The sequence below is a fragment of the Phyllopteryx taeniolatus genome, chromosome 2 (assembly GCF_024500385.1).
Source record: "Phyllopteryx taeniolatus isolate TA_2022b chromosome 2, UOR_Ptae_1.2, whole genome shotgun sequence".
Lineage (NCBI taxonomy): Eukaryota > Metazoa > Chordata > Actinopteri > Syngnathiformes > Syngnathidae > Phyllopteryx > Phyllopteryx taeniolatus.
This window is the reverse complement of record NC_084503.1, coordinates 8650886-8668585: the sequence shown is the minus strand read 5'-3', so window position 1 is coordinate 8668585 and position 17700 is coordinate 8650886. Positions and strand designations below refer to the sequence as shown.

The 17700-nt window shown below is 38.5% G+C and overlaps 1 protein-coding gene across 5 annotated transcripts in view; it reads left to right on the top strand.

The window, feature by feature from the left end:
* kif18a (kinesin family member 18A) overlaps positions 1-16085 on the top strand; it is a 45774-nt gene extending 29689 nt beyond the window's left edge. For 4 of the 5 annotated variants that reach the window (XM_061758611.1, XM_061758618.1, XM_061758581.1 and 1 more), the window contains 9 exons: positions 3056-3218; positions 3663-3827; positions 4578-4699; positions 4789-5078; positions 7992-8045; positions 10862-11189; positions 14033-14122; positions 14711-14799; positions 15327-16085. In XM_061758611.1, the coding sequence (XP_061614595.1) occupies positions 3056-3218; positions 3663-3827; positions 4578-4699; positions 4789-5078; positions 7992-8045; positions 10862-11189; positions 14033-14122; positions 14711-14799; positions 15327-15430 (1405 nt within the window). In that variant the 3' untranslated portion in view covers positions 15431-16085. The remainder of the gene's footprint in view (positions 1-3055; positions 3219-3662; positions 3828-4577; positions 4700-4788; positions 5079-7991; positions 8046-10861; positions 11190-14032; positions 14123-14710; positions 14800-15326) is intronic. The other variant, XM_061758600.1, reaches the window with a different exon arrangement.
* The last annotated feature ends 1615 nt before the right edge of the window (positions 16086-17700 follow it).

Genomic DNA, 17700 nt, shown 5'->3' with positions numbered 1-17700 from the left:
AGAGGCCAAAACTCTGGCCTCACGTGTCGCAAGCTTTATCAATTCCGACTCTCAGTGGAAATCGGACACACCATCACCGCATCATGAGTCTCACTCGTCACACTGTAAAACTTTAGGTTTTTGCTCAAATTAAAACATAGACGACAAAGATATGGCGGCACGGTGGACGACTGGTTAGCATATATGTGTCAAACTCAAGGCCCGGGGGCCAGATGCGGCCCGCCACATCATGGAAGTTGACGGACAAAATTTGTGTGGCCCGCGAAAGCAAATTTTGTCCGTCAACTTCCATGATTCTTGCTTAAATCTGTACCTAATTCCAAATTGTCATATGTAATAAATAATAATGTTGGGATATTGCATTTTTCTGTTACTAAGCCCCTTTTTACACTAACTTGAACAAACTATTGTCCTTGTCTTCTGATTTAAAAACGAGTTATCCCTCAATTTGCTATGTATATCTAAGAATATGATGAGGTATGGTTTCACTGTCATAATGGACCTCTGAGGCACATCTGCCTCACAGTTCTGAGGACCGGGGTTCAAATACCGCCTGTGTGGAGTTTGCATGTTCTCCCCGTGCCTGTGTGGGTTTTCTCCGGGCACTCCGGTTTCCTCCCACATCCCAAAAACATGGATGGTAGGTTGATTGAAGACTCTAAATTGCCCTTAGGTATGAATGTGTGTGTGAATGGTTGTTCTTTTATATGTGCCCGGTGATTGGCTGGCGACCAGTTCAGGGTGTACCCCGCTTCTCACCCGAAGATAGCTGGGATAGGCGCCAGCACGCTATTGAGCATATTGTGAGAATAAAGCGATACAGAAAATGGATGGATGGACAACAAAGAGATTTGATTTTTGAAGACATCAAATATTTGTCACTTTATCTCTATTAGCTATGTAAGTCTTGTAGCATGTACTCAACGCTAGCTTAATTGAAATACCTATGAAATATCCTTGAAAATAGTTACATCTTTTTGTTTTATTTTTTTACTTTGAGCCAACACCTAATTTTTTACACTGTGCGGCCAGTGGAGTGTTTCTTTTGCGTCTACTGTATGTGTTTCATCAATCAGACGGTCTTCTACTATATTTAAATATCTCTAGTTATCCTTAAGGCCGACAGTGGCATCTATCAGGCTGGGGGCGGAGGATACAGAAAAGCTGAATGAATCTCACTCCCACACATTTCATTTACTGGCATCAGAATTCACAACTCGCAGAGTGAGATGCTCTGAATAGAGCATGCACGGTTCTCACACTATTAAAAATTCAGCAGTCTAGCAAGGCCATGACGTTTCCTACGTCAGTAGAGTTTCATTACAGAGTGCAGTCATATTTCAGCGACACCTCTCCAGTTTTATTTACTAACGTACAACCCTAATTCCAATGAAGTTGGGACGTTGTGTTAAACAAATTAAAACAGAACACAATGATTTGCAAATCATGCTCGACCTATGTTTAATTGAATACACTACAAAGACAAGATATTTAATGTTCAAGCTGATAAACTTTATTGTTTTTAGCAAATAATCATTAACGTAGAATTTTATGGCTGCAAAAACGTTCGGAAAAAGCTGGCATAGGGTCATGTTTACCACTGTGTCTCCGACTTTCTGGGTGAGAAATCAGACTTCAGAGGGCGTTCCATTTGAAACTTACGACTAGGAACTTGGAAATTCCGACTTCCGAATTCAAATGGAACGCAACAATACCACTGTACATCATGTTTTCTTTTAACAACATTCAATAAACGTTTGGGAACTGAGGACACTAATTCTTGACGCTTTGTAGGTGAAATTCTTTCCCATTCTAGCTTGATGTACAGCTTCAGCTGTTCAAAAGTCCGGGGTCTCCGTCGTATTTTACGCTTCATAATGCGCCACACATTTTCAATGGGAGACAGCTCTGGACTGCAGGCAGGCCACTTTAGTACCCGCACTCTTTTACTACGAAGCCATGCTGTTGTAACATGTGCAGAATGTGGTTTGGCATTGTCTTGCTGAAATAAGCAGGGGCATCCATGAAAAAGACGTTGCTTGGATGGCAGCATATGTTTCTCCAAAACCTGTATGTACCTTTCAGCATTAATGGTGCCTTCACAGATGTGTAAGTTACCCATGCTATTGGCACTAACACAGATACCATCACCGATGCTGGCTTTTGAACTTTGCGTCCATAACAATCCAGATGGTTCTTTTCCTCTTTGGCCCGGAGGACACGACATCCACAATTTCCAAAAACAATTTGAAATGTGGACTCGTCGGACCACAGAACACTTTTCCACTTTGTATCAGTCCATCTTGGATGAGCTCGGACCCGGAGAAGCCCAATTAGCCTGTTCACCTGTGGGATGTTCCAAACAGGTGTTTGATAAGCATTCATCAACTTTCGCAGTCTTTTTTTGCCATCTGTCCCTGCTTTTTTGGAACGTGTTACAGCCATAAAATTATAAGTTAATGATTATTTTCTAAAAACAATAAAGTTTATCAGTTTGAACATTAACATCTTTTCTTTGTAGTGTATTCAATTAAATATAGGTTGAACATGATTGGCAAATCATTGTATTCTGCTTTTATTTATTTTTAACATAAGGTGCCAACTTCATTGGAATTGGGGTTGTATGTCTCTCTCCCCCTGTTTTGGCTAAATTAAATTGGTTGTTATACAGTAATTTAATAAGAATATAGATGATCATCTCATGTCAATGTACAGTCGTGCTAAAAAATATTGGCATCCGTGGGCTGACAATATTTTTAGACATGACTGTATAAAAAGACGCGTGCTTTTTTTTCTTGACTTTGATATGAAATCAGACTAAACTCTTCCTGTTTTATTATTAAATTATTTTTATTTGCTAAATGCCAGAATAGTGCGAGGTTTTATGTTAGACAAATATATTTAATAGACAAAGTCATGCAAACAAATATAATATATATATATAATACAAGCTTTCCTTTCTCTTCAGAGTTTAAATATAATCTTTCAATGTTTGAACCTTATTGTTTTTGCAAGTAAAATTTGTTTAAAGTCTGTCTCTTTTGTCTCTCTTTAGGGTGTCAGAATTTCTGCAGCAAGTCTTCTCCGTGCGTGCCCAAATCAGAAGCGAACAGCTGGATCTGGAGAGACAACTGAAGGAGAATGAGCTGCGCCAGCGCTACAGTGAGGAGGACAACCTGCAGGTCCAATATATCGCTGCCAAAGAAAAGACTGACAAGGTAGCGGACGCTTACTGTGCTTTCCAGATTCCATCATCCCTGCAGGAAAAGAGTTGCTGAATCATCATTTTACTTTGCTGTTCTCGACAGTACTCTCAGCCTGTAATTTACACCACAACAGGACTGAGCCGTGCTTGTGGTGTAAAGTTGCTTGAACTGAATCCTCCAAATCTTAGTCTCACCCTCTACATATTGTAGTGTAGAATCAAGCTAATTCTGCAAAGCTGGAGGAAAAAAAATAAATTCTGAATTTCCTCTTTTCCTCTCTTAAGAAAGGCTGTGACATTGCAGACATTGTTGTTACAATCTTATACCATTACAATCAATCCTTGTCGCACACACAATACGCTGATATGTCAAAGAAACAGTGGATGGATGAAAGCAAGGGGTTATGATCGTTTGTTGTTCTCATTCATGTAACTCCCAATGTCCTTTTTCCAATAGGCTACTTGTAAACATGAGCGGAAGATTGCAATGCTACGCACTAAGCAGCAGCATATCCATAAACGTCTGAAAGAAGCAGAAATGTGCTTTCAGAACAATGATGGCTGGCTCCACCGTATTGAGAATGAAATGAGATTGTTGAAGTCAAATGATCTTGCATCTGAGGTTAGTACAGCCTAATGTATTCAATCCGAATCAGTTATCAGGGTAACGCTGGTTCTCTGAAAGAGAACAACTCATATTTTGTCATGTAATTTTGCTCTTAACGTAAGTGACCAACTTTGCTGGTCTGAGAACAATGATGCACTAATAATACTTCACTAATTCTGTAACTTAAGGTGCAATAGATTTCTAAATCTAAAATGGGTATGATGAAGAGAACTCATCAATATCAGATGAATTCTTGAAAACTCATTGCTTGGTGTTTTTTGTTTGTTTATTTTAAAAGGTAGGCCGTGTCTAGTGGTGTCGTGACTGTCTTTGTTTTCTTCCCATCTGTTCTCCCAGTAATTAGAACCGTGCTCATTTTATTTCTTCAGCTCACTCGTGGATCACCGAAGAGAATAAATCAATACACTTTACTCGTCCCTCACACAGCAGCCAGTTACCTAAAACCATGTCCATGTTTTTTTTTCTTCATTATCCTTTCTTCCCAGAACTGACCCAGAACTATGACGCACTCACCAATCAAATGTTCTCGCTGCTGTTGTTTCGTAGTTTTCTTGCGTCAGAGTCCTCAAACCCCCTACCACCTCCTACCCACAGCATAGTCTTTGAAGTACAACAGACAAACGCATAACGTAACGTTTTCTCCAAAATAACATTTCAAACAAGCTTTGGACAGTTTGGCATGTCTGAATTTGTTTATTTTCTGTACGTTAATTCATATGAACCTAGTTTTACTCTCTCCTTAAGGTATTAGAAAAGGACTTGCATTGTCACAGACTGGAGCTTCAGGTGAATGATCTTAAACAACACATCAAGCAGATGGTCAAAATCACTGCACTTCAGGATCAAGAGAACAAACGCATGCAAAAGTATGTCGGTAGTATTTGTACATTTGCACATTGCTGTGTATTTGCTCACTAACACATATCTAATTGCAACGATCTGTATTGAATTCTAGAATGGTGAATGTGTTGTTGCCAGCTTATGGTCGATGCTACACTGCGATGCATGACGCTGGGCTGGTTACAGCCCAAGATGAGTTGCAAAACCATGAGCTTGAGCAAATTGTGCTGAGAGAGAGGTGTGTGGCCTGGGCAGACCAGGCAGAAGTTGACCCAGACGTACAAGGTTCATCTACTAGGGAAACGACACAGGAGACCAAGGAGTCGGGGAACTTCAAGTTCTGTGGTGAATTGGCACCTGTCCTGTCTTTCTCACAACTGCTTTACCACCAGAGTAGCCCTTGTAGTAAGTTTCCATGCTGTTTATTTTGGTTACCATTCATGGTTTTATTTTTCTACTTAGTCGTCGTCATCCTGGATGTCTACTATTAATTTTAGGGACGTCCCGATCCAATCACGTGATCGAAAATCGGGGTCGACCACGAGCTTTCCAAATGATCGAGATTGGGTGTAAAAGATTGGTTTTATCAATTTGTTGACATTTTAAATGTCACAAAGGGACAAAATAATAGAAGTACAAAGATCTTGCCAAATGGAACAGTAATAACTTTGTTTGATATGACATATATGTAACTTTTTGGAGTATTTTTAGTCTCGTATAATATACATACGTGACTGAAAGTGACACGCAGTCTGCATGGGTGACACTCACACACAAACCGTCTCTGCCCTCCCTAAGTGTGCTTTAAACTGTTTGACACCCCTGGTGTACTTTACTGTTAAACACGCACCAAAAAGATTGTATATCTAAATACAAGACACACATGATCTTTTTAGAAATTGCCACCATAATGCTAACAGTCTGTTGAAAACCCCATTGACAGGCTAGCTAGAATTAGCATTAGATCACGGGTGGGATTTACTTTCGAATAATGAATATTTGTACACAAACTCCGTGGTAACACATACGGATAGGTAATATAACAATACTCACAGGGATATATTATTCCTGATCTGAAAAATGAGTTGTTTTATCGTGATGTTCTTCTATACTTTTTTAAACTACAGACGTGTAGCTCCATGCATGGATCATACCACACTGTCCCTAAGAGGCCAAGGCGCGCACAGCAGGAACAGCACGTAGTCATTTTCCCCCGACTTGTTTTTTTTTTTTCCTGTTTTAGGTCAATAGGATTGATTACCAAAATTATTTCTATTTGCAAAATACATATTTTTTTATTTCTATTTATTATTATTATTTTAGTAATTTATTTTTGGGTTGTTCTTTTAAATATTAAAAGTGTGTGTTTAAATGTGCCAGGTTACAAGTATGTCTGATATTGAAAGGAGACAAAAATTGAGAATCTGCATTGCTAGACTCATGCTAAGCCATGCAGTCATGCTAAAAAATCTTGGCGTCGGTGGGGGGGGGGGTCATATTTTTAGCCATGACTGTATAAAAAGACACTTTTTTTTTTTTTTTTTTTTTTACTTGACTGACTGACATGATTTCAGACTAAACTTTTTCTATTTTAGGTCAGTTAGGATTACCAAAATTATTACTAGTTGTTTTCTATTTTACGGAGCCTCTAAAGGGACATGGGAGGGGAAAAAAAGAAAAACTTGTTTCTCGTTACGAGAGACGTCTACCTGTGAGTGCTAGCTTATTTACTTGCTAGCGGTAGCTTCCTGCGTTCAGGTAGCCATACAGTAGCTTATTTACAATTTGCTTCCAGCGCATGTCATCTGAGAAAATGCCAACAGAAGACGACTTTCCAGGAATATACCCGATAGTGTCATCGACCAACTAAAAGAAGATAACATGACTATAAATGGAAACTTTCATTACACAAATATAGCAGTAGAGGCTAGAGAATAGCTGAGCCATATTTGCTTGTGTGTGTGTGTGTGTGTGTGTGTGTGTGTGTGTGTAAATAAGATACCACTCACAGGGAGACAGACGTTTCTCCTTCAAATGAGAAACTTTCTCGTTACAATGAGAAACTTTCTCATTTGAATGAGAGTTTTTCGTTAGAATGAGAAACAAGTTTTTTTGTTTTTTTTTTCAATGTCCCTTTAGGGCAGGCATGCCCAAAGTCCGGCCCGAGTCGAAATTTCCTCCGGCCCGAAGCATCATGTCATAAAATCAATATGTGAACCGCCAGCACAGTTTACCAGAGTAAACAATACACATATACAAAAAAAAAAAAAAAAGCCATTTTATATTTCAACAGAGGGTGGCAGTAGACCTGTGGCCGCATTCTCGTCGCGTGACCTGTGGTATGTTTTTAGCCCATTTCTAAAATGGCAACTGAAACTAAAAAGAGGAAAGTTGACAACGCGGGCCGCCGTGTCCAGGACAAGTGGATTTTTTCACTGACATACGAAACAACTGTGTCTGCCTAATTTGCCAAGAGACTGTGGCTGTTTTCAAAGATTTTAATATTAAGAGGCACTACCAGACGAAACATGCTAACTACGACAAGCTAACGGCGAACAAACATGCCGAAAAACCGAAGCCACTGGAAGCTGTTTTGATAGCACAGCAGCGTTTCACAATAGCCTGTGACTCAAATGAAAATTCTACAAAGGCGAGCTACAAGTCTCAGTGAATTTATTTTTTTGTGATGATCAAACCACAGTTTTGTCAAATAGTCACTATACTATTCTTTGTCAAAATGCACTGGGATGTGATTTGTTAAAACAAAATCAATAAATACATGTTTCTAAAAAATTTCAGTCAACTTTCATAAAATAGTTCATTTGTGTTTAATTTATTATTATTTTAACCTTTAACTATCATGATAATGCAATTGAACAGATTCTCATTTGCAATATCGACCTAGTTGCAGACAGCAAAGTGATATTGTTACATATTTACATGTTAATTTACAATGGTAATGGTTCGAGGAATCTCAGACCGAATGGTCGGCCCTCATACATTTTCATCTGACCAAATCTGGCCCTCTTTGCAAAAAGTTTGGACACCCCTGCTTCAGGGGCTCCGTCCTATTTTTAGATGATTAGACCTACTCTGCTACTGTATTTTATAAAAAATAAAAAAAGTTTGAGAGGGACTGGGCTAGGCGGTCTTGGTGCAACCATGTGTCTTTGGCAATTATCCAAAGAAACCAAAAGCATCAATCTTTCAGTCTTTAACTGAACAAAAAAAAAACCTTAGCGCACAGTTTAATGATGTGGTGTAAAAGTATTGACAAGAATGTTTATTTTTTTTTAATATCTTATTTTTTTAACACAGGTGCAGAGAGGCGGACGAAGAGCGTATCGATCGAAAATGCCCCATCTCCAAAAGGTAAGTTTTCTTTCTTTTAAATTTTTTATTTATATTTGTTAGCTGTACAGGGGACAGGAGCGTTAAATTTAAATGAATAAATAGTGAAATAATAGACAGAATTCAATAAATATTGAAATACCAAAACATTACATTAAAATACATAAATATTTAACTATTTAAATATATTGAAATAATTAAATTAATATTTGAATATTTAAACAATTCATGACACATCTAATTTATTTGTATTCATTTAGATAATTCTGGCCCTTTTGGTCCTACATTGTTTTTGAAAAGCCTTTCGAGAAATGCAACTCAAACTATATAATCTATCTATGTAATCTACATTTCAACACATTTTGGCTAAAACTAACTTTTTCAGAACATTCTGCAAGATGATGGGATTCCTTGAATGTAAACAATTATGAAAGCCATGCGGGGTTTTTAACTGGCTATTGTGTTTCCCATCAAATTATAAATGACTTTAACCTGATACACTATCTGTTTTGAATGTTTACTGTTGAAACCTGGACAGCCTGTTCCAGTGTGGTTCGTCAGCCTTCCAACTCTTCATTTTAGCTTTTTTACTCTTCATTTGTTGTTTGCAGGCAATCTCATTTTTATACATTAGGTATTTCAAAACACACACTCATTTAAGTCTTGAATGATATTGTATGTAATAGAATTCTGCTCTGTTTTCATTTCCGTGTGTGGTCAAAGCGGCATTAATTTTGCTATCATGCATGCAAGCCATTCAGACTTCAAAAGAGGATACCAATGAATTTCTATGTAATATAATGAGTGTAATATATACAGCCTTTATTTAACTGTTAATCACTCCTTTTTCCAATATTGAGAACATGCAGCCAGTTTCATCTCTCTAATGAAATCATAACTCTTTGCATCCCTCTCAATTATTCATTCACTGACTCATACTTTAATCTCTCATACCCATCCTACATATCCTAATTCCACTGTCACATGCTTATAATATTCATATTATGGGTATAACAATGCAAATTATTTACGGTGTCATCAGGTACACTAAACATCCCTTCTTAACTGGTGGCTTCGGTCTGCGGAAGACGATTCAGCGTTTGACAAACTGCTCTGATCTCACCCTGATGCTGTTTTGACAGTCCCCTACTCCTTCAGCCCTTATTATAGACTCTGCAGCATAATATGAGCAATAGCTCCTCCCTGCAATTTGCTAAGCCAATCAAATGTGGTCAGATTTAGGGAGGGATGGATTTTGAAGGGGGAATTGATGCTTTGACTGACTGGTTATTAATAGAAACATACGCAGAAGTCGGCACTTTGAAGGTGGTTCAGAGAGGATTGAAACATGTCTACACTTGTCCTTTTTAACATACAGATCCTCTGCAGTCTTTATTCGTTGTCTTTGTTTTTTTTTTATTATTTTATCTGGAAGCTCTCAATTCCTTTCTTTTCCTTTTATTTTTTCCCCCTCCCTAAATGTTTACTTTTCAATGTTACGTCAAGTCCCAGTCTGATTCTGCCCTCTGTTCTGCCTTTCCCTTCTACCCACAAATGTTTTTTCTCAGTGTCTCACATTGAACACTCCCAATCCCTCTTGAGCTTCATTCATGAAAATGCAGATCCACAGCAGGGCAGGAAAAAACGTCAGCAGACGTAAATTCCCCAGCTCCACCAACCAGAAAAGGTGGACTATAAAAAACAGGCAGCAGCAACCAGGCGACCCTAATTCAGTGCTGCCTCCACCAGAAATAGCAACTCATGCATGTATTAATCCCCTACAAGCCAAAAATATGCGAGTGAAGGAACTCTACTGCCCTTTATTTCAAGGAATAACTCCACTGCCACAGAAATGGGCTTTTTATTGCTTATGTAATCACCTCACTCAGAAAACTTTCTGATGCTCATATATTCTAAAAATTACATTAAAATATAGAAAGTGACGTTTCAGTCATGCATTTTGCACTTTTACTGTCTTTGGTGTTCTGCTAATGTTTTCCCCTCAACATCCCTCATTGGTACACGACAAAACATTTATATGGTTTCACAGTCATAACGGCCCTCTGAGGGAAACTATAACCACAATGTGGCTCACGACAAAAATGAGTTGGACATCCCTGGGCTATGGGTTCTGCTGACTTTTATGTACATCTCAAGGTGTACAAATCAAATTCCCAAATCAAACTACTCACCCTTTGACTTATGGATGCATAGTGTGCATGGTAGTGGAGAGTTATTGAGTTTGTGTATTGTGTTTTTTAACATTAACTGTCATACAAATATATATATATTTTTTTTTTTAAATGTTTGCCACTCTATAATAAAAGTAACTTCAAACATCTCCCCCTTTGATGCATAATGCATGCATGGCATACACAAAAGTAGAAACTGGGAGTTGCTTAAGACTGTGTGGCTGGGAAATGAGTCACACTATACACTGCTGACGTTTTGCTGCACATTCTATTTTTGTTCTTTTATTATTGATTTAAATTTTTGGGTTGCCACATTTGTTACCATAAGTATAATATTCCCATGTTACTGTATACTGACCAGAGACAATTCAAATGTCTTTCTTTCATAGCAATGCTATCGCTACAGCACAAAATGATGCACATTTTCTCTGTGCCTTTACTGGTCACCTGTAGTGTGCCAGTATATCTGAAATACATTTTAATTTTTTTTCTTCATTAAATTAAGTTTGAATTCCAAATTGTACTAGTAATGACATTCTTGTTTTAACAAGCAAGCAAAATTGTATTTTCAAATATTTGTAATGAAATATAAAAATGAATGTTCAGTCATTCCTTCTCGTTTTTTTGCTTTACTTGGGTTTTTAGGCAGCAAAAGTCATCCAAACCTGCAGCAAGACATACTTCCCCAAAAAAACACAAGAAGAAATCTCTCAGTATTGCTGCCAGCAGTAAGCCCAAAGACTTTCTCCAAAGACTTTCAGGATGGTACCTTTCCTCTCCAATACACACCAGAACCTGCTCAAAGAGATGTTCAGTTTGGTTTCTCCACTGCCATGGATCTCGACATGACCTTTGAAATTCAACATAAAGAAGATGCAGCAATTATAAACAATGACGGCCCCTCTCAGACAGCCCCAACACACCTAATCAATCCTTTCAAAGCCAATGAAGTCAACCAGATTCCTACTAAACGGTGAGAAAGTTTTTTTCCCTCAAAATGTGTTCTTTAAATTCAGTAAAAGGTACACAGACTGAATATTAATGAAGCCGTTCTGAACAGTTTATCCGCATTCAAATGAAAAATGGACCACAGAAACAAAATAGGGCTGTAAAAAAGATTCAAATTCATAATTTCCCCACTTTAAGATAATCAAGCAAATGTAAATATCACAACTTAACCCAAGTGAACTTAAAATGCTGCTTTTAAATGATTGCATTTATTAAGGAAAAAACTTCAGTTACCTTGCCCTGTGTGGAAAAAGTAATGGCCCCCTAAACTTAATAAGTGGTTGGGCCATCCTCAGCAGCAACAACTGAAATAAAGCGTTTTTCTACAGCTGGCAATGAGTCTCTCACATCTCTTTGGAGGTATTTAGTCCCAGTCTTTCAGAATTGTTTGAATTCAGCAATAATCCACTTTATTTTTTATTTTTTTAAGCAATTCACAAGTTGACGTGCTGGTGTGCTTTGGAATTTTATCCTGCTGCAGAAACCAAATGCACTTCAGCTTAAGGTCACACACTGATGGCTAAACATTCTCCTTCAGGATTTTCTGTTGTGCAGAATTAATGTTTCCATAAATCACAGCAAGTTGTCTAAGTCATGAAGGAGCAAAGCAGCCCAAGACCATCACACTTGCCACCAACATGTTTGTCTGTTGGTATGAGGTTGTTTTTCTGAATTGCTGTGCTACATTTACGCCAGATGTAACGAGACACACACCTTCCAGAAAGATCAACTTTCATCTCGTCATTACCAGATAACTAGCAACCCTTTATTGCTCAGTGACTGTTTTCTCAATGTCTTTATGTCTCAAAAGTGTTCTCTGTCAATTGACTGTCTGTTGTCGTACTAGAGCGGCTCCAATTACCGGAGACAAATTCCTTGTGTGTTTTTTGGACATACTTGGCAAATAAAGAAGATTCTGATTCTGATAATACTCTGCCAAAAGTCTTGGGAATTATTTACTTTTTTTTTTCTCTCTCTCCAAAAAGACGAACCTTTGTTCTTTTTGGTCAGCAGTGGTTTTCGCCTTGGAACTCTGTCCTGGATGCCATTTTTGACCAGTCTCTTCCTTATGGTTGTTTCATGAAAACTGACCTTAGGCAAAGGCAGGCCTGCAGTTCTTTTAGAAGTTGTCCTGAGTTCCTTTGTGGCCTCCTGGATAAGTCATTGCTGTTCTCTTGGGGTAATCTTTGTGGGCCGGCCACTCTTGGGAAGGTTCACCACTGTTCCATGTTTTCTCTATATGAGGATAATGGCTCACTCTCTGGGTCGCTAGAAGCCTAAAGCTTTAGAAAATGGCAGTCTTAGTGGGCCGGCCACTCTTGGGAAGGTTCACCAGTGTTCCATGTTTTCTCTATGTGAGGATAATGGCTTTCTCTCTGGGTCGCTAGAAGCCTAAAGCTTTGGAAAATGGCTTTGTAACCCTTTCCAGACTGATAGATGTCAATTACTTTATTTCTCGACTGTTCTGGAATTTCTTGGAATTGTGTTATTTTGTTGCTGCTTTTTTCGATCTTTTGTCTGACTAGATTTTGTCGGGACAGATTCTGTTTAAGTGATTTCTTGATTGAACCGGTCTGGAGGTAATCAGCTTGGGTGTGATCAGTGAAAATGAACAAAAAATTGTGATTAGCCACAATTTATGATTTTAATAGGGGGTAATTACTTTTTCACACATGGCCAGGTAACTTTGAATAGGTTTTTATTTCCTTAATAAATGAAATCATTTAAAAACAGCATTTTAAGTTCACCTGGGTTATATTTGTCTGATATTTACATTTGTTTGATGATCTTAAAGTGGGGAAACTGCAAAAATATAAGCATTTGTGAAGGGGTCAATACTTTTTCACGGCGCTGTACACCAAAATAATGAAAACGACACACAATTGTATGTTGATTAAACAAAAAACAATAGGTTAAAGTTAAATTTAACTCCCAAAACAATTGTGTGGAACTATCCATCCATCCATTTTTCTCCGCTTATCCGAGGTCGGGTTGCGTGGGAAGCAGCTTGACCCGGGAAGCCCGGACTTCCCTCTCCACAGCCACTTCGTCTAGCTCTTCCGGGGGGGTCCAGAGGGGTTCCCAGGCCAGTCGAGAGACATAGGCGTGTCCTGGGTCGTCCCGGGGTCCTCCTCCCGGTGGACATGCCCAGAACATCGCACCAAGGAAGCGTCCGGGTGTGTGGAACCAGTTTAGAATAAAATGAATAATACGTGAACTTTGTGTGTGTGTGTGTGTATATGCTATGCAGCCCCATTTCCAAAGTGGAATATAATTTAAATAAATCATTAATCCGAAAGAAAATTCCAAAATTTAAAAGAAACACAAACCTTCATAATTCAATAACATTTCACCAATCTGTAACATTGAGAACAGAATTGTATTTATTTATTTATTTTTGGGTGGCGGGGCAAGATTTGGTGTGATCTTGTAAAAACATATTTAGGGCAGATCTATTTTTAACATGGCCCTAAAAACGTCTGTTTTGTAACACCGAATTTGGTAGAGATTAGGAGTAACCCATCGCGCCGCAGGATTATACATAGACTGCTTTATCCCGAGTGGCACTTCCTACAGAGGCCTACAAAAAAGATGCCTTGGAACTGTCTCTTGACTGCTCCTTTAACATGAGACACACCTCTCACTGTGTTCAGGGAAGTGGAGCAAAGTAATTAACAGTTCAAAATCAGATATTCTGTTGTCCAATAGAACAGTGGGCTATGGTGAACTCCTGATTGACTGATGAATGTATTGAATTGTATGGGAACGGCACTGGAGACCTAACGCAACCTTAACCTGTGTGTGCAGACATCAGCTCTCCGTACAAGAAATGAGACAAGCCAATCCAACGTACATGGGCATGACGTCTGCTGCGCAAGGAAAGCGTAAACTCAATCGGTAATTGGTTTTCAATCATTGCTTTTTATTTGTTTGCTTGTTTACATATCGCATTGTCTAACAAGACAAATGTACCTTAGCAGCCAAATAAGAAACACCCAAAGGCTAACAAACTGAATGAGCGGATTTAATTAGTGCATCACTGAACTACCATTCCATTTTATACCCCAATTCCAATGTTTTTAAAGCTGTTAAGTTTTAATGTACAGTACACACATTTTCTTGTTGAGACGTAGGGTTTGGCAACACTTGAATATACAATGTCAGGGCATGACAAGATCACCTATTCCCACTAAATCACTGAAAATAAAGGCTATAACATGATTAAAATAATCAAATTGCAGACAGTTTTCAACAGAGTGTCACAGACAGTTGAAGAGTCGTATTCAAATCATAGTTTTATCTTTATGGATTATCCTAGTCAGAATTCCTAATCAGAATTCATTTAGTGATTTATATTTCTCCCAAAAGTTCAAAGTCCCCCACATTTGGTGAGGCGTTTTGTTTTTATGGAGAAATTCAGAAATTACCATTAGTGATAAGGTGCTGTTTTTTTGTTCCACAATTTTTCCCTTTTTGTTCTCTCAGGGAAAGAGATGAGAACATGTCTGCACCGAAGCGTGTTAAGAAAGCCCTCTGTGTTCCTACCAGGCCGATGAGGGTACCCAAATTTTCTGGTAAGTATCATTTTGGAAAGGCACACATTCATTCCAGTGTTTCCCCGACATAGGCTTTACTTGGGCAGGTCGCCCAAGTAAATTGACAGCTACCCAAGAAGATGAAACTAAACTTGTTTTTGTTCTTGTTTGTTAAATAATTGACCTGTTTTGTCAGCCACTGCTTGTTGCAGACAAACTTCTTGTTCACAGTAATATATTTTGCAAATATCATCTCGAGTCACAGTCAATCTTCACGACATACGAAATTATGGTATGCCATGGTCATGCTGTACTTCTTCAAAAAATGGTGCGACCAAATAAATCAGCATAGTTCATAAACCTTTGTTTGATTCGATTATTTTGAATGCGCTTAAAAAACACCACGGCGTCACCCTGAACCATCCTGCCCAACACCACAAGTAAATTCTCAACCCTGGGGAAACACTGCATTCAATGTTTGTTTGTGGTTTTGGTTAACAGTCAGAGACTAAAGTGTAGCCAAAGTGACCTGTTTTTCTGAAATACTATTTTTGCATCATTATCAGGTTCAGAAGAGGACAAACCTCAGAGAGTTGTGAGGAGCATTTCTGAAGGAAATCTGAAACTCTTAAACCATCCAAACCATAGTCACAGCTTTTCAAACAAGTGACCAAATGGATGTAAAATATTTTAGTTTATGTGTCTCGATTTCCATGTTAAACATTTGAAAGTATAATTTTCAGCTCTATGAGTAGTCTTTATTTTTATTTGAATTTAAATAAACGTTGAACACACTTCAGATAATCTGATTGGAAATCCATGTTCATTGCATGTGAGAGAATACAACGTAACCAATTTTTTCACTGACTTGCCTGGCACTGATAACAGTTAAATCTACAGTACATCAGAAGAGCTGTTACACTACATGTTGGGCTGAATTGCTAAAAAGGTAATTCATAACGCCAAACACTCCTGCTGTCCTCTTATGACATATTGGGCTTAAAGCTTTTGAACCCACTTGGACTAACATAGTTATTGGTTATTAGTTTCAAGACGTCTTGAGAATGCACCAATATGCAATACAGTACGTCTTGTTTGACACACGTAGCAACATTGCTACACAACATCCAAGGAAGGAATGTTATTATTTGTACAAAGTTCTTTAACATAATTTGTCAGCACTAAATTGTTACTGTTCAAATTGCTTCGTTAATTTTTTCTTCGTGCATCTTATTGTTTGAGGAGCTAAAGCAGGAGGACTTAAGGCACTGATAAATTGTATGATAACTTCAGCTTTTGTCTTGAATAAATGTTCTGCAAATGTGCACTGTGAATTGTCATTTCCCTGTTTTCTCCTGGTACGCCGGTTTCTTCCCATATTCCAAAAACATGCATGCTGGGTTAATTGAAGACTCTAAATTGCCCATCGGTGTGAATTTGCGTGTTAATGATTGATTGATTGTCTCCTTGCGGCCTGCAATTGTAGTAAGTAGTACTCTTTCGACATTGACATTGACCGTCATATTTACAGCATTGAAGACCGTATTAAGGCAGGCAAGGTGCAAATCTTCCGCCATTTATTTTTTATCGGCGCAATCTTTCTACAGATTTAAATTCATTGGATGCTATCTAGTTTTTACATTAATAAGTTTGTGGTATATTGGTGTCATGGAGGGACAGTACAGAGGGAGGACGGCAAGACCGACATTGTAAAGAAGGTTGATTAGGATAACGGTATCAAGAATCCGTGGAATTGCCGCTGGCTGGAATTAAAAGTTGGAAATGAATACCTTCATGAAAATATTAGAAAGAATAATATATATATATATATCCATCCATTTTCTACTGCTTATCCGAGGTCGGGTCGCGGGGGCAGTAGCTTTAGCAGGGACGCCCAGACTTCCCTCTCCCCAGCCACTTCATCAAGCTCTTCCGGGGGGATCCCGAGGCGTTCCCAGGGATATGGATATATATATAGGTATATGTGTATATGTGTATATGTGTATATATGTATGTATGTATATGTGTGTGGCACGGTGGATGACTGGTTAGCGTGTGTATATATGTATATATTTGTGTGTGTCTGCCTCACAGTTCTGAGGACCCGGGTTCAATCCGCGGCCCCGCCTGTGTGGAGTTTGCATGTTCTCCCCGTGCCTGCGTGGGTTTTCTCCGGGCACTCCGGTTTCCTCTCACATCCCAAAAACATGCATGGTCGGTTAATTGACAACTCTAAATTACCCGTAGGTGTGAATGTGAGTGCAAATGATTGTTTGTTTATATGTACCCTGCGATTGGCTGGCAACCAGTTCAGGGTGTACACCGCCTCCTGCCCGATGATAGCTGGGATAGGCTCCAGCACGCCCTTGACCCTAGTGAGGAGAAGTGGCTCAGAAAATGGATGGATGGATGTGTGTGTGTGTGTGTATATATGTATATATATATATATATATATATACGTGTATATATATATATATATATATATATATATATACACGCGTGTATATATATATATATATATATATATATATACACGTGTGTATATATATATATATATATATATATATATACATATATGTGTGTGTGTGTGTGTGTCAATGTGTGTGTGTGTGTGTGTATATATATATATATATATATATATTAGGAATTAGCTGGGACTGTTGTCACAAGGAAAATGGTGAGTAATATACTCCGCCGCTACGGCCTGTCTGCACGCTTACACGCAAGAACTCATCGCTGAAAAAAAAGCATATTAATGCTCGTTTAAAGTTTTCTGAACATTTGGACAAGTCAGTTAAATACTGGGAGAATATACTGTGGTCCGATGAGAGCAAAATTGAACTGCTTGGATTCCATAATGCACACCACTTTTGGAGGAGAAATGGCACTGCACATCACCCTAAAAACACCATACCAACAGTGAAGTTTGGAGGTGGGAAC